This window comes from Callospermophilus lateralis, chromosome 9 (genome assembly GCF_048772815.1).
Source record: "Callospermophilus lateralis isolate mCalLat2 chromosome 9, mCalLat2.hap1, whole genome shotgun sequence".
Taxonomy (NCBI): Eukaryota; Metazoa; Chordata; class Mammalia; order Rodentia; family Sciuridae; genus Callospermophilus; species Callospermophilus lateralis.
The window spans coordinates 68561158-68585968 of record NC_135313.1 but is presented as its reverse complement, the minus strand read 5'-3'; the positions used below and the strand labels follow the sequence as shown (position 1 = coordinate 68585968).

The following is a 24811-nucleotide window of genomic DNA, read 5'->3' as shown; positions in this document are numbered from 1 at the left end:
TTGAGATTTTTGTTACCTTTTTAAAAAATTATTGTGGGGGCTGGGATTGTGGCTCAGCAGTAGAGCACTTGCCTATCACATGTGAGACCCTGGGTTCAATCCTCAGCACCACATAAACATAAATAAAATAAAGATATTGTGTCTAACTACATCTAAAAAATAAATATTTAAAAAAAAACTTAAAAAAAAATAAAAAATAAACATCAAAAAAAGTTATTGTGACCTGTGATACGAGTTGATTTGATGGGTTTGTATTAAGAAGATTGTGTTTAGGAAAGAGAAAAAATGGTTTCCATATATAATTTTTAAATTTCAGTGCTTACTTTGTATAAGAGTAAATAAATGTAAAAACAATTTTATGACAGATTGGAAGTTAAAAGTATCACCGTCTCTCAGCTAGTTTTGTTTGATTTTTTCTTTTACCTTGTTATTTGGATGACAGGAAGATTGAAAATCTTAAAATATATTGGAACTTAATTTGTTAGTCATTTATAAAAAAAAAATCTTCCATTCTTTATGACAGTTAAAATAGACTATTTCAGTGAAATCTTTACTGTTTTATTAAAAATTTCAAGCTTTAAATTATTGCTGTACACATAGCATTTCTGTTTAGTACTTTCAGCATCAAAATGAAGTAATTTGAAAGACAAAAATTATTTAAGCTAGTAGTTCCTAAGCACATGTATGTCACTGATCTATCATAAGGTTTTCACCAATCAGTAGCAAATTGATTGTAATGTAATGAACTTTTTGTAATGCTAAATGTATTCCACTTAAAATTCTGTCCTCTAATCTGACATTATGTTCCATGTTTCTGTCTTATTAAAGATCAGAATTTTATTAACATACACTTATGAAATGATAATGGAGGATTGTTTCCTTGTTTAGTGTCATTACTTAGTTGTATTTCAGAGGTCCTCAGTTCCATTCACACATTTTGTAATTCACTAGAAGAACTCACAGTACACAGTGTCCAGTCATACTCATAGCTTAAGATCTACTACAGTGACATGGTAAAGATACATCTCCAGATCATTCATGGAAAAAGACATCAGGAGGAGTCTAAAGGAAGTCATGTCAGTCTTTCTATGCACTTTCCCTCCAGCTTTACAGATTCTTTTATGTTTATAAAGCATAAGAAACTCCATTTGAGATTCAGAGTTCAGAGGTTTTGTTTTTTAATTGAGGGCTAGTCACACAGATACCCTGTATCAGCCAAAATCCAAAATTCAAAAGAAAAGTATGTGTTCACCACAAATTTCATTGTACGTTGAACTAGGCTGGCACAATAGTCACAGTCTTATCACTTAGGAAAGTTTTCAAAATTCAAGTTCTCAATGCCATTCAAGGGTCAACCTTACAAAATACACCTTTGTGAAGATAACATCCTGAGGCTAAGCATGGTAGTAATCCCAGCCATTCAGGAAGCTGAGACAGGAAGATTACAAGTTTGAGGCCAATCTAGGCAATTTAGCAAGACCTTCTCTCAAAATAAAACGGGTGCAAGAAGTAGCTTAGTGGAAGAGCACTTGCAAAGTCCTGTGTTCTGCAAAAATCCCCAGTACTGCAAAAAGAGGGTAGAGGACAACCTCAGGCCTACCATGTTAAACTGCGTGTACTGGCTGTTGAAAGTAGGGACTCTTACATTGGTTCACTCATTTAAAAAAAGAAGAAGAAGATGGGGCTGGGGTTGTGGCTCAGTGATAGAGCGCTTGCCTAGCATGTGTGAGGCACTGGGTTCAATTCTCAGCACCACATATAAATAAATGAAATAAAATAAATGTTCCTCAACATCTAAAAAAATATTTTTTAAAAAATAAATAAATATAGAATAAGAAGAAAGAATGATTTTTACTAGCCTATAACATTTTGAAGTCTAAGAAATACACTAATTCTTACTTGTTTCATAAATACAGCATAGAACTACACAGTTTCCTTTCTCCTTTCTAGTTGATAATATACTGGTAAATGCTTATATTATATGTCCTTGCATTTCTCAGAAGTTTTTCTTTTTGATCCTCCTCTTGGTTTACTAAAGAATACACATTATATTAATAAGTGGACTTATGGACTATCAGTTTTTTTTTATATATAGGTAATTTTTAGTTGTTGATGGACTTTATTTTATTCATTTATTCATATGCGGTGCTAAGAATCAGACCCATTGCCTAACACATGATAGGCAAGCACTCATTCTACCACTAAGTCATAACCCCAGCCCACTATCGGTCTTCATTAGAGGTGGATAGGAGAAAGAGGGGGATGATATGATGAGTCTTTTGAAAATTATTGCAATTAAGTTTAGAATTTGGATTTCTGATTCTTTCCACAAGTTAAAGGAATATTCACTTGTAAAAAAAAAAATAAGCAAAAAACAACAGCAATAACAACAACAACAAAAAAAAACAGCCTTTATTGTTCTGTTTTACAGTTGGGTTAAGAAGCAATTCTACATGTGTCCTAGAAAAGTTTTATTTATTTATTTATTTTTAAATATTTATTTATTTATTTTTTAAGTTTTCGGCGGACACGACATCTTCATTTGTATGTGGTGCCTGAGGATCGAGCCCAGTGCTGTGCACATGCCAGGCAAGCGCATTACCGCTTAAGCCACCTCCCGAGCCCCCTAGAAAAGTTTTAGAAATGTAGGATTAGGAAAATAGAACATTGAGATATTGTTAGGTTAAGGAAGAAAAAGAAATTTGTCTTTTAACTCCTACTTTTCTTGCACTGGCCAGTGTGGTAGGCAGCTAGTAATTTAATCCCTTATCATACATGAAAGAAGGTTTACACATTAAGCATATATCCCAAATAAAGAAAAAGGGGAAAATTTTAAATTGATGTCTGTCATGTACTCAATAGTGAATGAAGGAAAAAAATATGCTGTCTGTTCTTTTATAGTAAAGTCAAGGTAGTGATCTTAGGTATAGTCCCAAAAAAAGAGAGAAAGGAAGGAGGGAGGGAAGAATGGAGAGAACAATTATTGAGTGCCTACTATGTAGTGGGACTTTGATGGAGTTTTGAAAATACTAAAACAGGGCTGGGGATGTGGCTCAAGCAATAGCGCGCTCGCCTGGCATGCGTGCGGCCCGGGTTCGATCCTCAGCACCACATACAAACAAAGATGTTGTGTCTGCCAAAAACTAAAAAAAGTAAATAAATATTAAAAATTCTCTCTCTCTCTCTCTCTCTCTCTCTAAAAAAAAAAAAAAAAAGAAAATACTAAAACAAACATTGATGCCCTTAAGGAACTTTTAAAAGTTCAAATAAGTGATGAATAAAATAGATATTTTATTATATAATAAAGGATAAAAAGATGATCAGTAGTAATTACTGAAATGAAAGTATAACAGTAAAGATCAGTGCAGGATAATATATGAGCATAGAGAAGAGGCACCTAGTTCATCTTTGTAGATCAGGTCATAAGCTCCATGTGAGTTAATATTTGGACTAAGATTAAGTTTAGTAAACTAAGGTAGAAGGGTCCTGCAAGTTGGAGGAGCAATATGTGTGGTGCCTTGCATGTATCACTCTTCGCTTCAAAATGAATGATGGACATTGCAAGCAAAGAAGCTATAAGGATAGATTATGGCCTGATCATAAGGAGCATAGCTAACTAGTTTATACTGTATCCTATTTAATGAAAAATTACTTAAAGACTTTTCTTTATTAGTGAGATAGAGATAGGTAGGATACAGTATATAATGTTGAATTCAGCTCAATATTAACATATTTTATTCTAAGCATTGTTCCAGGAGTAAGGAATATAAAACTATGTGGCAATCATCAGTTGCACTTTAAGCACTCTAATAATTGTATTTATACAAAATTAAATCTTAATATACAATTACATATAAAATATACATTGATATGTATTAAGTATATGTATTACATATTATACTTTGGTTTGAAAAAGAAAAAATGAAAGACAATCATTTCAATCAATCAAAATAAGGACCTAAACTAATTAAGCATTTTAGGGATGAATTAGGGAAGAGATCTAACATTTCTTTAGGCGATACATTGGAAAGTAGGTGGCACCTGAATGTAGGCCATTTCTGAGGGTGAAGGCATAGACTGGAATGATACCTAGGAATCTAAAATCAATGACTAGATTAAAAGTGGTGCTGATGACTGAAATCAAGAGTACAGAAGAAGGTGTAGATTTGGGGATGGTGAAATAAGTCTGTGTATAATTAGGTTTTAGTTAATAAATTTCATTACCTGTGGGTCATACAGATGAAAATGGATGGTTTAAACATGGATCTGGAAGCCTAGAAAGAGTTTTGAGTTGGAGATAATAGTTGCAGTAATAAATAAATGGGGTTTTTTGTAGCTTTAAGTGTGAATAACATTTCCCATTTAGAGTATATAGGTTGAAGGTGTATTTGAAGGACAGAAATGGAGGAGGATAAAAGGAAGGAAAGAAGGCAAACCAGTTGGCTTTCTGAATCTAGAGATTCAGAACATTAAGCAGTTGAGAGACATAGGAAGAAAGCCTAGAGAACATCAATATTTTTAGAAATAGACATTTAGAAGGGGGAACCATTAAGGAGATTAACAAAAACCACTAAAAGGAAGGAAACAAATTAACAAAGAGAGTGATATCATAGAAGCCATTGGAAAAGAATTTCAAGAAGAATGTGGTAGTTCGAAGTAATAGATAGCTAAGAGATCTAGTTAGATGATGCCTGATAAGCATACGTTTCATTTGGCTGAGTTGAGATTATTGACATTTATGAAGACAGTTAAGTTGAGCATGGAAGGCAGATTGCAGTAGGCTGAGAAGAATTAGGAAATGAAAGACTAAATGCACTATAAACTATATAGTCAAAAGGCTTGACTGTGAAGAAGAGAAGTAAGTTGACAGGTTTTTTGGGTTTTTTTCTTTTAAGTTGAGTGAAATGATGTTGGAGAATAATACAGTAGACAGAAGAGAAAGTTTGAAAGTAGAAGAGGAGAAAAAATAATTGATGCCTTCCTACAGTCAATTCCCTACACAACAGCCAGAGTGATTTTTTTTTTTCCTTCACTACTGGCAATTGAACCCAGGGGTGCTGTATCACTGAGCTACATCACCATCCCTTTTTGTATTTTATTTTGAGACAAGTGTCTAAGTTGCCCAGGCTGGGCTCAAACTTGAGATCTTCCTACCTCAGCCTCTCAAGTAGCTGGGATTACAGATGCAAGCCACCACACACGGCCAGAGTGATTCTTAGAAAAGATTGTTTGAATGTTATCAGTCTCCTACTCAAACTTTTGCATTTTTTCTATGAAATAAAATTCAAAATCCCTTCTATGGGTAACCAGGGAAGAGTAAAATTTGACCCTTGACCAACGCTTTGTCTTTTTCTCTATGCTTTTTACAGTTTTCCACACATTAATTTCTTGCTATTATTCAGATACATTCCTGCTTCAGGGCCTTTGTGTTTGCTATACCATTTTTCTGGAGTGGTTTGGATATCCTTTGGATATTTCCTTGGTTTCCTCATTATTGCTTTCATGTTGCTCCTCAGATACTACCTCTTCAAAGAAGCTTTTCCTAATCATCTTTTAAATGCAAGAGCAGCCTCTGTTACTCTCTGTCTTCTGACCCTGCTTGCTTATTTTCCTTCAGAGCATATATTACTTTGACATTATATCTATTTAAATCTGTTTGCCTCCTGAATAAGAAAGTAAACTCCTATAAGGCCTGAGTCCATATCTCATTCACTGTTATGTCCCCAGTACCTAGCATGTAGGTGCTCAAATATTGGTAGGACAGAAGAGAGGATCAGTAAGAGGAAGAAAAGGAGGTAGTCAGTTGACCTCTAGAAATTCAGAAAAGAGAAGAAGCAATGAAATTGAAAGCAAATCATTTGAAATTATGGAATCTGAGAAGAAAAAGAATAAAACACCTCAGACTAATATCCCCTATTAATATTCGCCATAATCTGAATATTTGTCTACTCTAAAACTCATTGTTAAAATTTATTTTATAATGTAACTGTTATGTAATAGAATGTTTAAGACCAGATAATTTACAAAGCAAACTGAGATAATATTTCTTATGGTTTAAATATGTGGTATCTCCCAAAAGCTCATCTGTGAGACAATGCAGGAAAGTGCAGAGGTGAAATGATTGGTTTATGAGAGCCTAAATCTAATTAGTGCGTTGATCCGTGGATAAAGGTAACTCAGCAGTAACTGTATGGAGGAAGTAGGTCACTGGGAGCATGCTTTTAAGGTATATTTTTTGTCCCTGGTGAGCAGAACTCTTTTATTTTTCCTTTCTGCTTCCTTGTTGCCTGGCCCTGAGCTGCTTTCCTCCTCCACCAGATCCTTCCACCTTGATGTTTTGCCTCACCTTGGGCCCACAGCAATGGAGTTATCCATATATAGATTGAACTTCTGAAACCATGAGCCCTAAATAAACTTTTCCTCCATGATGTTCTTTTCAGGCTTCTTGGTCACAGCAGTCAAGAAGCTTATTAAAATAATATTGATGCAGAAATCCTCAACAAATTACTAGAATGCCAAATGAATAGCATATTGAAAAGATTAGCCACCAAGACCATGTAGGATTGATTCCTACAATGCTAAGATGATTGGACATCCAAAATTAGCCACGTTAACAGAATTAGAGAAAAAAAAATGACATTGTCATCTCAATTGGTTAAGAGAGCATTTGATAAAATTTAACACTCTTTTATGATTAAAAACATAAAGTAGGAATAGAGGAAAATGACTTCCACATAATAAAAGCTATATATGAAAAACTCTAATATCATATTTCAGTATGAAAGACTAAAAAGCTTTCATCTAAGATTGGGAATGAGATAAGGATATGTACTTGCATTACTTCTTATTCAGCCTAGTACTGGAATTCCTAGCCAGATCATAAATAAATTTGTTTACATAATTACCTGTTGAAAATCTTAAAAGAGTCAACATACACACACATGCACACATACAGAGATATGCACACATATAAAAATAAATAACCTATTGTAATAAATTCAGAAAAGTTGCAGGATACAAAATCAATATGGAAAAATTTAGTACATTAGCAATAAACAGTCAGAAAAGAAAAAATTACATTTATAATAGCATTAGAAAAAATAAAAGCTTAAGAATAACCTTAACCAGATAGGTAGCAGACTTGTATACTGAAAACTATAAACATTGTTTAAAAAAAAATTAAAGAAGATGCCAGTCTATAAAAAGGAATCCCGTGTTGTTGGAATAGATTACTGCCTTTCTTCATTTTACAAAAATTAACTCAAAACAGTTCAAAGAACTAAATGTAAGAGCTAAAACAATAAAATTCTTAGAATAAATCATAGAGAGAAACTCTTATGATACTGGATTAGCATTGATTTTTTTGGATATGGTACCAAAAGCAGAGACAACTAAAGAATAAAGTAGATTAAAGAGATACCTCCTTACCCATTGGTATGACTGTTATGCAGAAACAGAACAAAGGTGTTGTCAAGAAGGTGGAACAATAGGAATCCCTGTGCATTGCTAGTGGGAATGTAAAATGGTATAGCCACTGTGGAAAATGGAGAGGCAATTCTTTAGAAAAAAATTGCCATACAGTCCCCCAGTTTCATTCTTGAGTAGATGACCCAAAAAAAGTGTAAACAGAAGACTTGGGGTATACCTCAGTGATAGAGCACTTGCCTAGTATGGACAAGACCCTGGGTTCTGTCACCAATAATGGGCGGGGAAGTGAAAGTATGGACTTACACAAATATTTATACACCCATGTTCATTGTAACGCAATAGGCAAAAAGTTGAAGCTACTTAGCTGTTCATCGGTGGTAAATAAATAAAACGTGGTATGCACATCAACAGAATAGTAGGAAATACTTACATATGCTACAATATGAAACCTTAAAAATACTACACCAAGTGAAATAAGCCAATAACAAAAGGACAAATATTCTATTATTCCACTTACGTGAGGTATCTGGAGTAGTCTGATTCATAAAGATAGAGTAAAAGGGTGGTTGCCAGGGGCTGAGGGGGAGAGAGGAATGAAGAGTTGATGTTTAATTGGCACAGAATTTCAATTAGGAAAGATTAAAAAAAAAGTTCTGGAGATAGATGGTGATGATGGTCCCACAACAATACAGCTGTATTCACTGTCATAGAAGTGTATAATTAAAAATGGTAAAAATGCTAAATTTTGTGTTATGTCACAGTTTTTTTAAAAACTATTATAAAAATAGACTAAATCATTAGTCTGGTTCATATTTTCTTACTAGTGTGTTTTATTGCTTTTCATCTGTCATCTATTACAAACTCACCAACTTTTTAGTCTCCTCTTTGAGTTAGTACACTATATCCATTCAAGAGCATTCTGTCAATCAAAGGCACCCAAAATGATATGAGAGGTAAAGATAAATAAGGCCAATAAGTGATTGTTATGATATTGTTGGCTTTAATTTTAATTATTATGATATGTTGGCTTTAATGATACTTATTCCAAAAAGTAGATAATTTAAGATGTACAGAATATGAAGTAATATTGCTCTCTCACTCTCCCAAGACTAATTATTCTTAGCAATTCGGTATATACCTTTTTGAGTCATAATTTTTCAAAAATAGATCAAGGGCTGGGAGTGTAATTCAATAGTAGAGCATTTGTCTAGCATATGTAAGGAACTGGTTTTGATTCCCACCACTGGGAGGTAGGGAATAAAAAGCTCATAGTCTGATACTGTTTATTCTGTTAGTTTTTGTTTTTGTTTATTATTGTTTCTGTGTTGCCTAAGCTAGTCTCAAACTCCTGGGCTCAAGCGATTGGCCCGCCTCAACCTCCTGAGTAGTTGGGATTATGGGCATACATTACCACATCTAGTTGCTTATTCTGCTTCTTGCAGTGTGTAAGCATTCATTTTTACCTACACTAAGAGGCCTTCTGTCTATCCCAAAGTAAAGTAATCTTGCAATCTAAGTAGGCCTTGACTTAGACAGCTTTTAATATGTTTACAGAATAAAAGATTATTATATAGGGTATGGAGTATAGGATGGTAGAGTTGGCTTGACCTTGGAATTAATTTTTGTACAGAATAAGTTGCTGTTTCAAAGGGTCCAAGAAATACAATGCTGAAATAATAGAAAAATTAACTTCTCTCTCATGTAACAGTTCAAAAGCGAGTAGAACAGGGCTAATAAGACAACTCTACTATCTTTAAAATATGGTTTTCCTCTCTGAAATTATAGTAGCTGCTCTATTGTTACCACTTCCCTTCCAGTGAGAAAGGTGAGAGAAGAAGCTAAAAGCAGCTTTCTAATGTCCAGTTTTTGTACAGATCACTTCCATTCACATCCTGTTAGTCAGAATTTAGTCACATGATCACACCTAGTAATGAGGAAGGCTGGTGAATCTATCCTCTACCTGACTGTACAGGTACCCAGCTAAAACTCTGTATTACTGAAAGAAAGTGAATATGAGAAATAATCAGCAATCCTTGCCACATCTTTTGGCTAACTAGGCTAAGTTACCTGGGAGTTTCAAACATCTCAAGAATCCATAATGATATAGAATCATTTTTATTACTCATACCACTCATTCACTGTTCTGTGAGAGAAATCAAATATATTTAACAAAAACAATAACTTCTGTTGCTTTTTTGACTGTTTTCCCAGAAGAATCATTAATAAAAATAATACAAATATTATTTTATTAAACTAATTAAATTTTTTAAACTAATGGCCATTAATTAGCCAGGCACAGTAGTGCTCACCTGTAATCCCAGAAGCTTGGGGTAGGGCTGAGGGGGGAGGATCACAAGTTCAAAGCCAGCCTCAACAACTCAACAAGACCCTAAGCAACTTAGGAAGACCATGTCTCAAAATGAAAATTAAAAAGGTTGGGGTTGTACTTGGTGGTTAAGCACCTCTGGGTTCAATCCCTAGTGGAAAAATGAAAAATAAAAGACAGATGGTCATTTATAAGTCATAAATGATTAGGTTATAGAAAACCTCCTGCTGCTGACCTCTCCTGCTGTCCCAAGATCCTTTGCATTATGTAATCAGAAAGTATAAATCTCTTTGTTGAAAAGAAATGTGAAATTTGTCAGTTCTTGCCCAGTCTTGATTAAAGGAGAAAAAATAGCATTTTTATGTAGGAAAGAAACAATCTTCTTAATTCTAGAGTAGTTCAGGTCCTGTGCTATAAGTTGCTTTTTATTTGTACCTGTAATAAAGGCATAATATTCAAAACCATTCAATTTGCTGAACAAGCAGCCTTATTGACCAACCAGTGAGGTTGAGATGAAGGCTTTAAATAAGACTAAATTTGGCTATGCTCTTTTTATCATTAACCTTCTCTAATATTTATTGTTATTCTGACAGTAAATATAAAGCAATAAGGACTGCTTTGTTGTCAGACTGCTTTATTTAACAACTTTTATTGAGCCACCAGAAGTATAAATTCTTATCCTGAAGGGTTATGTTAACCCTAAAAGCTTTAGAACATGTTGTAAAGGAATGCATAAAGGCACAAAATACCTTTATTGTGGGTACCACATTTAAAATTTTTTTTCACTTTCTCTTGAGATGTAAATGGCCTCATTATTGTCTACCATCCTTCATTTTTTTCTTTATTTGTTCCAACAAAATATGTGCTGCGTAAAGTGTTGGTGGTGATAAAGCATTTTATTGTTTTTAAATTTATTTATCAGTGCATTATGGTTATACATATTAGTGGGGTTCATTTTGACATATTTTATAAATGTATATAACATAGTTTTCTTCATATCAGTTCCCATCACTTCATCTTTCCCTCCCTTCTTCCATCCCCCTGAATCATTTCCTCCACTCTCTTGATCTTTCTTCTCTATATTTTTAATTGATGCATTATATTTATATGTAAAATAGGAATAAATTATGCAATGTTCATATATGCACATAGCATAATTTGGTTAACTTCATTCTCCAATTCTCCTTTCTCCCTTGGTCCCCTGCTTCTGTTTTACTGATCTTGTTTTTACAAGATCTCCACCCCCCCCCCTTTTTTTTTTATTCTTTTCTGTTCTCTATTGAAGGTACTGGTAGTAGATAAAGGTGCTTTCTGATTAAAGTCTTTTTTCTTTTAAACTACATTGTTAGTACTTAGCTGAATTCACTTTTTATCCATCAGAATTTAAATAATTATATGTTTTTCCCATATTTTTATTTCCAGAAATTTGGGTTGTCAGTATAGTATGTATATCCAAGAGTATTTGTTATTAAAAAATATTTACATTATGACATTTATTCCAAAATGTATTGAGCACCTAGTAAAAAATATTTACATTTTGACATTTATTAAAAAATGTATTGAGCACCTATTATATTTAAAGGGTTTGAACACTGTGTCCTGATAAAAGGGCAAAAAGGACTGAACCCCATGCAAATAGTTCCTTTTAAAATCCTAATCCCATTCATCAGGGAGGCGCCTTCATGACCTTATCACCTCTTAAAAGGCCCCACCTCTTAATATCATCACAATGGGAATTAGGTTTTAACATGAATTTTGCAGGGTACACAAATTCAAATCATGGCATTCTGCCCCTGGCCCCCAAAATTCATGTCTTTCTCAAAAAAAAAAAAAAAAAAAAAAAAAAAACATGGTATATTTATATATGGTGTATATTCATTCTGTCCCAAAAGTCTTAACTCATTCCAGTATAAATTTTAAAATCTAGGTCTAAAGTCTCATCTAAATAGCATCTAAATGGGTTATTGGTGCAACAAGGTATAATTTCTCCTGCAGCATATTCCTTTCTAGCTATAAGCTTGTGAAATTAAACAAGGGATGTACTTCCAAAATACAGTGGTAGAACAGGCATAGCACAGACATTCCCATTCTAAAAGGAAATAGCAGGAAAGCAGAAAGGGACAACAGGTTCTGACCAAATCTAAAACCCAGAAGGGCTAATATTGAATCTCGAGGCTTGAGAATAATCTCAAGTCCATGTCCACTGAAGTGGGTCTGAGCGGCCCTCAAGGCTCTGGGCACCAATACCTACGGGCTTTGCTGGATACAGCTTTCCCAGTTTGGAGTCTCATACCTTTGGTTCTCCCAGGGTAGAGTTGCACACTTGTAGCCTTAACAGTTTGAAGTCTTCATGGCAGCTCTGCCCCCATAACTCCAGTAGACATTATCCTTTCAGGAGCTCTCAGAAGTGGCCCAAACCTCCAAGCTCTTTTAAACATTGATCTAGGGGTAACTCTATGTACTTGGCTCATTATTAAAGGAAGGGAATAAACATTTGCAAAAAGCTAAATGTGTAACAGATATTTTATATGTCATCTCCTTTAATCCTTCAGATAAATATTATTTTATATGTCATCTCCTTTAATCCTTCAGATAAATATTATTTTCATTTCAAAGATAAAAAAGCCAAAGGTTCAAAGAGGCAAATAAATCAAGACCAAAACAGAATCATAGAATGAAAATAGTTGGACATTGTTTATTACTTGGCATGCTGAGAAACTGATGGTGGTATTATCACATAATAGTAAATAATCAAATCTGATATCTGTCAAATTACAGATCTCTATATAATAGTCTTGATCTGAAGGGCAGGGGTGTGCAGGACTTACAACCTATTAGGCAGAGAATGGTTGAAGAAGGAGATGTGTAAGCCAGGCTATATGATCTCATACTTTTTAAAAAACTTAAAATTGAAGTTGATGATTAGCTTACCAATGTTTGACTAGAATGCATCTAAATTATTAGTTTTATCTAAAATAAGATTATTAGTTTCTTTCTTTATTGGGAATAATTTATTATCTTCCTTATGAATTGTGGAGCTCCCTATTGAGAGCATTTGTAGCCAAGCAGATCCTTCAACGAACCTTTCATTCTCTTTGTTAATCTTGGAGCAGTTCGAAAGGTTTTTAAATTGAGACTATTTTTTAATCCATTCATCATTTATTAAATTCTTTAGTAAATCATTAGAAGAAAGCCATGGTATTTTTCAGACTATTGGAATTAGTTCTTAAGAATAAGAATAAATAATATTTGATCTATTTAGGGTATTACAGATGACTGAAGGACACTTGAACTTTTTTCCCTATTTAGGAAATGAGCACTTTATATATGAAAAATGAGAACATTCAATGTCAGAATCAGGAAAAAATTCAATTTATAGAACTCTATTTTAATATTTATGAAACTCATGAAAACTTGAACAGCTGTATGTCCAAAATTACAGGAAATATGTTGCCTTAGTTTTGAAGAGGAAGGATTAAAATTTTGTCTTGGTAAAAGGGCAATTCTTAAGATAAACTTTTTGCTTTATTTGTGATAGTCTAGAGTGTAAATGGACAACCATTTTTAATAAATTTAAGGTGTATAACTCATTTGATCACAATTCTTTTAAATTTTGCTTTCAAACACTAAGAAAGAGTACAATGTATCTTATGACACAGTACCTGAGTACCTGTTTAGCTCTGTAGATGCTGGTAGACCACTTGTTTTGCTAGTCTTTGGAATTTAGAAGGAGTGTCAAGTACACAGAAGCCAGAGTCATCTTGGCCAGATGGTGTTTGATACAGATGGATGGTTAGTTGTCATGCAGATCTCCTAGTTGGTAACTTGTTGCTGCCATCTGACTCAAAGAATCATTCACACACACTGGCTGTCAAAAGCATCTTCTCTTCTGTCTGTTTTAGCTGTCATGTCTGTGCTCTGTACAGAAGTGTTGACAAGACATTGCTGTTGTACATTTTCAATGTGGTTGTTAGTGATTTTTCTGTTTTGTGGGGTCTTTGATAGTACTGGAATGCGCTTGCTTTGTAATTGTATTGTTTTTTAAAAATACTGTGACCATGCAACAATTATTTGACTTTTAAGGATTTTTTAGGTTATATGTTTTCAGATTTGTTCAGTAAACAAAATAATTTAATAAAAATAAGATAAAACTCATTTCACTGTTTCCAAACCTAGCAAATAAACTGAATTCTATTGTCCCCCCCCCAATTTAATATAATAGTTATTTCCAGACTCTTCATAGCGTGTCTGTGGTCAAAATCTTTATATGCTTTTCTGAATATATATTTTCTCTCCTCAAAGTACTTCCTAACAATATAAGCTTTCTTCTCCTGCACCCACATAAAAGCCTTCAAACATTGTCTTTTACATCCACACTTTTCAAACTTAAATTCTCTTTGTCTTATTCACCTACTGACCTTGTTTCTATTTTTCCTTTTTCCTCATTGAAATATAGGCAAAGTCATTTCTCCCTCCATTCCTTCAGTTCATATCTGAAGGCATATCTTTTTCTCTTCTATTTTATTAACAATTTAATTAAGTGTATTCAATTAATATTTTGCTAAGCATCTCAATATATGCCAGGCATTCTGTGATCTTCTGGAGACATCAGGAAGAAATAGACTGTGCCCATGAAGAATTTATAGAATCTAGAGGGAAATCAGACACAGACTATAACTTCTATAAGGAAGTATATGAAAAGTACAGTGGAGGATATAGATCATTGCTATTCTCTTTCCCCTGCTAGCAACTTCCGGATAGATTTTTTTTTAATTATTGCAGAATTTATTTGAGCTTTATAATACATAATCAAGGGACTTAAGAAATAGTTCAAGTCTTCAACTTGAAATTACTGTTGATCTATTATTTTTTCCAGGATATACTAAATATATTTTCAGGATTATTCACTTATTGTAATTTTACATGCAGATGTCATAAAGTATGTTTTTAAGTCAGAGTAGATGATGAAAATTGACTGACAGAAGCTTTCTGAGTAGATTACAAGAGAAAATATATGATCATTTGGGTTCTTCATTAAAGTGGAGAAAAACCCGTAGTAGGTAAGAATGACTGAGACTTAAATAACTTAGACATTTGTTATGGGTTGTTTTTTGTGTAGGTAACTTATCTCTGCACAATAGAAGGCTTATCCAAATATAGTCAAAAACAGGTAATTATTGGATGTTTATGAAGAACTTTTTTGAGTTCTTTGGAGAAAGTTCAAAATGCATGGAGGCACAAAAGATTAACGTGTATGCTGATTACTCTGTTGTAGTCTAGATAATTTTAAGGTATTAAGAATTTGAAGTAGATGTTTGGATCCTTTCAGCCAATCTACCCTAGCTGTGTTTCTAGCAGCTTGAATATGAATTTGTTTAAGAATAAGATGCCTTATCCTGAGTAGATTGGCCCTAGATTAGACTTGAGCACCTAAGGATCTATTCTGAGACTCTCAGTCATTGAACATGTGGTCCATGTATACTTAGAAGACTCATTCTTTTAATTCATGATGATAAAATATATTTGAATTCTTTATCTCATTTTTCCCCCAGTAAGCATGTGTTTTACGTGCTTTGCAGAGTTCTATGGGGAATGTCAACTTAACATAAGACTTCACTCAGATTACTCTGCCAGTTATTCATTTTTGAAGTATAATCCTTATTAAAGTTCACCTTCTATTTTGGTAAATGTGGTTATTTTGTTTTAATTTCTTGAATTAATCTGTATTTGAGAATCTAGGAACAGCCATATAATTTATACTTCAGATTTATTGGTCTCTGAAAATAATAGAGCTTCATGGGGCTGGGTTTGTGGCTCAGTGGTAGAGTGCTTACCTAGCATGCACAAGTAACTAGATTCGATCCTCAGCACCACATAAATGTAAAATAAAGATATTGTGTCCACCTAAAACTAAAAAAATAAATATTAAAAAAAAGAAAATAATAGAGCTTCACTAGTTGTGAATTTTGATTGAGTCATTTTAAAATCAAGTATTTAGTATAGGAGGAGATGTGGGGATAGGAAGGATAGTAGAATGAACAGACATTATTACTTTATGTATATATGTGACTACATGACCAATATGATTCTACAACATGTACATTCAGAAAAATGAGGAATTATATTCCATCTATGTATATCAAAGTGCATAAATGCACTTTACTGTTATGTATAACTAATTAAAGCAAGTTAAATTTTTTTTAAAAAAACAAATATTTAGTATATGCTGAAGGACACTTTAAGTTTATTAGGACCCCTTTCATATTTCAAGGAATTTACAATTTAATTATTTATTTGTTTCTCCAATAATAGAAATTGGTAAGGATCCTCTATCATGTTTTGCTAATGTATTTTTAGGACTACTAATTTGGTAATTGTAATACAACATTTTCAAATTTTCTTGAAGGTTTACAACATATGTTTTCTTAATATACACTTGTGTCTTTTTTCATTGCTTAATTTTCATAGCTATTGCAATAAAATAGTGAAATGCATAGATTAAAAAAATAAGGGAGGGGCTGGGGTTGTGGCTCAGTGGTTGAGTGCTTGCCTGGCACGTATAAGGCACTGAGTTTGATCCTCAGCACCACATAAAAATAAATAAAAATAAAACAAAGATATTGTGTATATCAACAACCAAAGAAATGTTAAAAAAAAAAGATAAGGGAAATTATGGTACTTAAAATATACAGTAATCATTAGCCATGTTGTTGAATTACTACAACTTAGAAAAGAAGTTTCTGACCAGTATACTTATATAGCACTTCTTTTGTGTTTTTATATTCTAAAAACAAATTCAGAAGTATTTATTTGAAAGACCTGACATTTTAATCTTTGTAAGTTAGTGTGTATTTTTAAAGAATCATTTTAATATAACATCTGTCTTATCATCCATGCTTTTTAAAGGATTAAATTCAAATTACTATTAGAATTTTTATTGTAACTGAAATACCAAAAGACTGTAACGTCAAATCTTGACTGAAATCTCTTCAAATAAGATGATTTTAAAAAATTTTATGTGTTTTAAGTATCTTAAACCACTGATGTTTGTAACAATTACAAATACATTCCTGGAGCCAATTGCAATCAAATTTTCTTAGTACCTGAGAAATGCAATATGGGCAACTCCTAGTAGACAGTAAATGTATGTTCATGTCTGTCAGTAAGTATCAGGCTAACTGGTTTTCATGTCAGCAGACTGAGAACTATGAGCAGAGAATACGTGAGCAACAGGAACAGCTGTCACTTCAACAAACTATTATTGACAAGCTAAAATCACAGTTACTTCTTGTGAATTCCAGTCGAGGTATGTTTGTAGTTTTTGAACCTCTTAGAGAAAAGAAAGGTGAAAGTTGAAATTTTACTTTTCCATTGTCTCTCAGTAGTTGTGATATAATAAGTGTAGCACAGCTATACATTATGATTATTTAAATGAACACTTACAGAATTTGAGGAAATGGATTCTCACATTATACTGTGTGATAAGACTAGGTTGATAAAACTTCCATGAAGATATTCTGCCAGTAATAGCAGAAGTGTTTTTAAATATCTATGCCTTTTGAACTAAAAGTTAGTTCAAAGATCCTAAGGATATCTCATAAGAAAATAATCCACAGGTGATAAAACTTGTGGGTAACTTTTATTTTTCATTCTTTATGACATGCCCACATTTTCTAATTTGCCTGCAATAAGCGTGGAGTAGTTATATAAATAATTGTCTTAAACAAGAAAATATGATAAATTACAACAATATGACAAATTATATAAAATATGATAAATTTTCTTAAACAAGAAAATATGATCTTTGTTGGTAAGAGAATAATACAGAAAGCATATTTCTAGCTTTCTGAATTCTAACATGTTTTACTGCTGACCTTGGAAGAGTAAGGGTTTTTTGTGTTTAGTAGGAAAGAAAAAAACTAAATGGGCAACTTTTCAAGGTAACTGTTATCTAAATAATTTTCAAAACTTAAAGCTTAAAATCTATTCTTTTAAAAATTGGGGGGGGTGATTATTTTTACTTTTTCAAGTGATATCAAAAATAAGAGTTTTCTACTGATGTTCAAAAGGTCTTTATCTTGCAGATAACAGTTATGACTATGTTCCCCTGCTTGAAGATGGCGAAACAAGAAAGAATAATTTGACCTTTGATCAGCCACTTGATAAAGTGAAATCTGGAATACCAAGAGAAAAGCAGTCAAAGGTGAGAAATGAGAAATTAGGTTCCACAGACTTCCCAAATTATTTAGTCAGTATATTATTAGGGTTTGGGAGGGCAGGATGTAGGTAAAAAGTAGACAAGATTCTTTTCAACCCTAACATTGCTCTGCAAAAAAGCAGCCTTTAAATGCTGATATACAATATATCTTCCTCATTTATTTTCCTGAGGTGATCCACCATTGGAATTTCAACAGAAGTTCAGTATATACAAACATATGACAGACATGTTCCTAAATAGAAGAACTATTTTCAAGTAGACTAAAGGCTTACATTTCATATTTTCTAATATTTTATTTTTCTTTTCATAGGCATTTAGCAAAGTTCTATAAGTTTAAAATAAGGTAGATAGTAAGATACAGATGATACTAGGTTTGAAAATTACTTTCTACTTTTTCTTTAATTTCAGTGCTCAGTTTAAGAAACAAAACAAAACACTTCACCTAACAAGCATAAGCATAAGTTTTTGTCATTGAAGCAATACAGAAATACTTATATCTGCATGGACATATATGCAAAGATTATCTTGCTACATACAATTGTTAGAAACAAGCTAAACATCCATTAAGAGCAGAAAAGTTTATCTTTAGAAGCAGTTTAGAAAATTAAAATAAACTGATGTTTATATCTTTCCTTCTAAATAAAGCAAGAGATTTTATTTGTTTGTCAGGGCTTTTCAGTTACTGATCCCACAACTAAGACTATCTTAGTTATTATTTAACATCAAATCTGAGAAATCCAATTTTGACATCTTTTTCAATAAATAAAAATTTTAGAATGAGAAATTCTCTATAGTATCTTTCACTTCTTTATTCTGTTTATTAGAAGGGAGTTACTAAATGCTCCAGGGTGAGAAGAGTATTAATGTTTTATAAATATATTTTGAAAGCATTATAGGCATTATAGATTGTCAGTTACATAGAAGAGGGTGCCAAAGATTAAGTGGTAAGGTAGGGGAGAGGGCTGCTATTTAACTCACCATCTGATAAACGTTAATGAGAGGAAAGGCATTTGGCAGAATTTTGTAGTAAATTCAGGAACTGGGATTTAAGTGGTAAAGTGTATGCTAGACCATGGATTCATCCCCAGCAAGAAAAAAATACACATAAAGTGAATTCAGCTTTCTGAATTCTGTCATGAAGACTGGAGATGTAGCTCACTAGCAGAGCACCTGCCTATTGTGTAAGACCCTGAGTTCAGTCCCCAATACTACCAAAAAATAAAAATAAATAAAATTCTATCATTTGGGACTGGGGTTGTAGCTCAGTGGTAGAGCACTTGCCTTGCATGCATGGGGCCCTGGGTTTGATTCTTAGCACCATATAAAAAAATAAATAAAAGATATTGTATCTATCTACAGCTAAAAAAAAAAAATTTTTTTTAATTCTATCATTCATTTGAAAGGAAACAAGTATCATAGCCTATCATCTTAAGAACAATTTTAAAAATTCCATTATGAATATAAACTTTCCAAAGGAGAATAGCTGAGCAGTGCTAAAAGAACCAAGAAACTGTTTCATGTTGTTACTGATTCTAAAAAGGGGTGGGAATGTAACTCAGTGGTAAAGTATCCTTGGGTTCAATCAAATCAAAAAACAAAACAAACAAAAATTGAAAATATTGGCAAATAAGAAATAAAATGCATACACTTATTCTTCTTTGGGGGAGCAGACAGCAGGGATTGAACTCGGGGGCATTCGACCACTGAGCCACATCCCCAGCCCTATTTTGTATTTTATTCTGAGACAGAGTGTCACTGAATGGCTTTTGCTAAGGCTGGCTTTGAACTCGAAATCTGCCTCAGCCTCTCAAGTTGCTAGGATTACAGGCATGTAATTCTCTGCACCCAGCTAACACTTCTTCTTGACAAGCATTATTTATGTTTTGTTTGCAGGACACTATTGTCAAAAATAGTAACCTGTTTACATGATAGCAGTTAATTATTTTAATAAATTTGTTCTTTAAATATAGATTATTATTTTTAGTTTATTTTTTTAATATACTACATCATTTTTATGATCTCAGAAATGAGAATTTTATGTTTGCTCCTGGTAGGTATTTCAGTTGATGAATGAACTAAATACTATCTTAGGTGTCCAAGGGTTTGACAGAAATCTTTTGCACTCATCTTTCTATCTGACTTTGTGTAGGAAATTATAAGAATTCTACAGTGTTTTGATGCAAGAAAATATTTAGGGAGCAATAATAAGAACACAAAATAATTTGGTGATATTGGTAAACTGTTTTTCTTCATTCAGAAATTCTGAATTCTGGTTATATACCTGACACTACCAACCACTGGAGAACAAAGAAATGCTGTCCCCATCTCTTCCATAAAGTCTTTTTTTTTTTTTTTTACTATTATCTTTATTTTTTAGTTGTAGATGGACAATACCTTTATTTGTTTATCTTTATGTGGTGCTGAGGCTCGAACCAAGTGACTCACACATGCTAGGCGAGAACTCTACCACTGAGCCACAGTCCCAGCCCCAAAGTCTTGATTTCATAAGCAAAACTGACATTACTGAATGTTATAAAAGTATTCCGGATTCTAGAATCCAAAACATGAAGTAAACGTAGTATTATTCAAATGTTTAACTATTTAAAGAGATTATGTGTTCTAGTTCCAAATAGCTGATTTTGTGCTTCAGTTCTGACTATAAATGCATATATGTGTGTATAAGAAATGTGTATATATATGTGTGTGTATATATATATATATTTCTAATTTATTCTTTATATATGTATTTGGTTTTTCATCTGAGTTTCTCAAAAGCTTAAAAATAGAATGAATACATGGGCTAGGGTTGTGGCTCAGTGGTAGAGCACTAGCCTAGCATGTGTGAAGCACTGGGTTCAATTCTCAGCACTGCATATAAAATAAAGAAAATAAAGGTCCATCAACAACTAAAAAATATGTTAAGAAAATAGGATGAGTACAGTTTTTACTAAAAGATGCCAGTTAAATAAATGGTTTGCAAATTCTGATATAGCTACATTGTGATTAGATCAGTGAATTAGGTAGCTTTGAGAAACAGAATTTTGTAGGTTTAGTTAAAAAAAAATGAGGTCCTTAGGGAGCTGTTCAATATTAACATTAAGGAAATCTGATGTGCTGTACCTGGCAATTGCAAGTAAATGTAGACACTCTGACATGTTTGAGAAAGCTCATGTCTAAAAATTCACTTGTCAGTCACTTGGAGAAGAAGTATTTATTGAACTTCCATTGTCCCAGCCTTGCTAGTCATTGGCAGCAATATTAAAAGAAAAAAAAAAAAAGAGTAACAACATGCAAATTGAAGATTTAGAGACCCAAAGTAATTAGCAAGCATTATAAAACAATATGATAGGAAATTTAGCCTTATATAGTTTAATGCTATAACTTAATTCTATCATGTAATTAAGGCTAATGAAAATAAAATTCTAATTTTATGGCACTGATAAAACATATGGAGGACATTAATTTAAAAATTAAAATTCCTAAGTGAGCTTGAGCAGTGGCTCAAAATTGAGTTCATGTAGGGAAAATAACTCTTATCCCAATGAATTGACAGTAGGCTTCAGTAGACACTTGAATCTTAGTTTAGGGAAAAGAAGAAAAGTTCTCCTTTAACTATCTTGGTTAGTGTGCAAGGATATATACATAAGTTCAAATTTTCTATAAGATTTTTATGGAAAAAGGATAATCTCTAGATAAGAACCAGAATTATTCCAGATCACTTTGGATAACATTGTATAAAAAAGCTCAGTGGTAGAATGCTTGCCTAGCATATGTGAGGCACTCAGCACCGCATATAAATAAATAAATAAGTAGATGTCCATCAACAACTAATAACATTAAAAAAAAGATAAAACTGAAGGTTTTTAATAAGTTTCATTTACACATACATAACCATTTTTAAGCAACATAATCATGGATTCCTAGGCATTTACCTAGTATGTTCCTCCAGTTACATATGCTGATTTTATTAAGCAATGTGACCTTGAATAATTTTCTGCTTCCTAGCCTTTTGTGTTTTATAAAATTCTAGTTTCACAGATTTGAGTCTCAGATGGTATCCTCATCCTTGTGTTGCTCATATTTCATATCCTCTGGACTCCTGGGACAACTCCCACTTAGGGATATTCATCTGAGTTTTGGGCCCCCATTGCTTCTCTCAGCACAACTCAACACTAGACATTTTTTTCTGTTGCAAGACTATTTGTTTAAGTTGGTGCATATTGTCCAGATACCGGGTTTTATATACATTGTAAAAGCTTTAAAATAGAATATAGTATACAAGTATATGATAAATGTTTTTCGACATTTGAACAAAAGTTTAAAATTAGGCCTTATACAGGATATCTAACAACCAAGTGATTTCCATAAGAAAGTTAAGTCTGATTTATATCATCTTAACACATAGTATTGTATGTACCTTTTCTAAAGGAGGAACTTGAAATAATTTGACAGCTTAGGTTTATTACTCAATTTTTTTTAAGTCCCTACATTTCTTTAATGCTCAGTTTTTTTCTTTTCATTATGTATTAGACAGAAATAGCTATCTCATACATTATCCTAAACTGAGGTTTATAGAGAACTAGAGAAAAATGTGTTTTTGTAAGTTTTACCTCAGGATCCTTGGCTTCTTAGTCAAAGCAAATGTCCCATTTTCCCTAGTTTTGTTTCTAGAAACTGGATCAAATTTACCCTTTTTACATATAACACTTATATGTGTATATTATTCATCTCTTTGGAGACTATTTTTTTTTTTTTTTAGACTCTCTGGTTGAATATAATTAGAAGAGAAAAATTATCTTCATCCAGTTGCTCACTTACTAAAGATCAGAGGTTGGGTTGTTTTGCTTTTTTTTTTTTTCTTTTCTTTTTTGGCAGTGCTGGAGATTGAACCCAAGATCTTGCCTAGCTAGGCAAGTGTTTTACCACTGACTTGGGTAAAGTCTCTAAAGTTTTTGCTAAAGTGACATACTAAAGACGAAAAAAAAAAAATATTGATACCAAAGCATTTTAATATTTACATTGCAATTTCTCTTGGAGAAATTTTGTTTTTATATTGTATTATTCATTCATTTTAACCCTTTCCTTCTATAGGTCTCTGGTTTTTAATACAGTACATAATTTTAGGGTTTTTGCTTTATTATAATACTGGAAGTAACTCTGGAGAAGAGATGAAAATGAGAAGTATCAAGTCACTTTTTTAATTCTTTTCCCTAACTTATAAGCAAATTTAAATGTGTCTGATGTGACTGGTTATTTTTCCCCTTATTTCCTCCTGTTAAACCCTTTCTCACAATTCCCTTCTTTTTTCTTCTTCTTCTTCTTCTTCTTCTTCTTCTTTTTTTTTTTTTTTTTTTTTTTTTTTACTTTTTCAAAGTCCACAAAAAAAGTTGGTATATTCTATCTAGCTCTGATTTCTCTCCACCAAGGGATGAAAAGCTGTTTTCTCAAACTCAGTAGGTAAGGAAAGCTTCCCCAACCTGTTTTCTCTTGTTGTGTCATGATCTGTCATCCTAAAAGTTCTCAAAATTGGTTTTGAATATATTTATTTTTCCAGTGCTGTGAAATGCTTCTGCATGTAGTCTGCTGTGATTTTTTGTTGATATTGAATTACACTACAAAAATGCAGCCTCACATAATGATGTTTTTGGAAAGGGGAAGCTTTTTTAGCAATTATGGATATTTTCCTTTGATACTACTCCAAAACTTGATAAGAAGTAGTTTCTTTTTTTATTTTTTATTTTTTGTAGTTGTTGATGGACAGCATGCCTTTATTTTATTTGTTTCATTTATATGTGGTGCTAAGGATCAAACCCACTGCCTCACACGTGGCAGGCAAATACTCTGCCACTGAACTACAGCCTCAGCCACAGTAGTAGTTTCTTAAATGTTAACTGCAGCCTGGTATCTAAAACCATGTCAATGAACGTCTCCGCTACATTAAAAACCATTGATCTTCCTTATACTTTGAATTTCTTTTATAACATTATAAACTGGTCATTTGGGACATACTGGTTTAGTGAGTTGTAAAGATTACAGATCTCCCAAATGTCGACTTAGTTCGTTGTATAATATTTAAAAATCACATGTAACATCATCAATGATCTCATCCGAAAAGTCTTCAAGTATTGGGCAGCTGTCAAGCTTACTGTGACAGGTACAAGTTTTCCAAAATTTTAATTGTCACTTGAAAGCTCAAATTTTATCATTGGCAACAAATCTTGTCACTTGTTTTCCTAACTTCATTTTCTTTTCGGGAAATGTCTGAATAACCATAGTCTGCATGTCAGTCATTCTTTCAAGTGAAAACGGCATTCTATTAAAAAAGTGACTAGTTCAGCTTGCAACTCAAAGAATTGCACAAGTTCTCTTTCCCAAGACAACCATTGTACTTCAGTATGCAGCAGCATTTTTTTGTGCATCCTTCCTGTTTCTTCACACCAAATATTTAAAAGTTTTGCTAACTTGAGATAAAAAATTCAATAGAAATAATTTTTACTGCATTATTAAGAACAGTCTTAGGTGAAACCAGCCTTTTCTGATTGTTGATTCTTTTTTACTGAGTTTGTGGCATTAAAGAACACAGTGAATACTGTTGGGTACCATGGCCTTGGTAGCACTCTGACATCACAGTTTTATACACCATTGCTTTTGCCATGTAAATGACTTGTAAACATCAATTTAGTAAAAACAAATAAATGCAAATTGCATTTTAATAGTATTAAGAAAGTAGTTAACCTCATTTCACCCTACTTAAAAACTAGTAAGTTATCGGCTATTCTTTTATGGATCCTGAATGAAAACAGACTGGATCAGAGAAAAAGGACTTTATTAGTTACAGC

General features: G+C 32.8%; 1 protein-coding gene across 2 annotated transcripts in view; it reads left to right on the top strand.

Moving 5' to 3' along the window:
* The window catches only part of Tank (TRAF family member associated NFKB activator), a 76930-nt gene that overhangs the window by 30943 nt on the left and 21176 nt on the right, over nucleotides 1-24811 (top strand). For both annotated transcript variants that reach the window (XM_076865731.1, XM_076865730.1), the window contains exons 3-4: nucleotides 16952-17060; nucleotides 17839-17957. In XM_076865731.1, the coding sequence (XP_076721846.1) occupies nucleotides 16952-17060; nucleotides 17839-17957 (228 nt within the window). The remainder of the gene's footprint in view (nucleotides 1-16951; nucleotides 17061-17838; nucleotides 17958-24811) is intronic.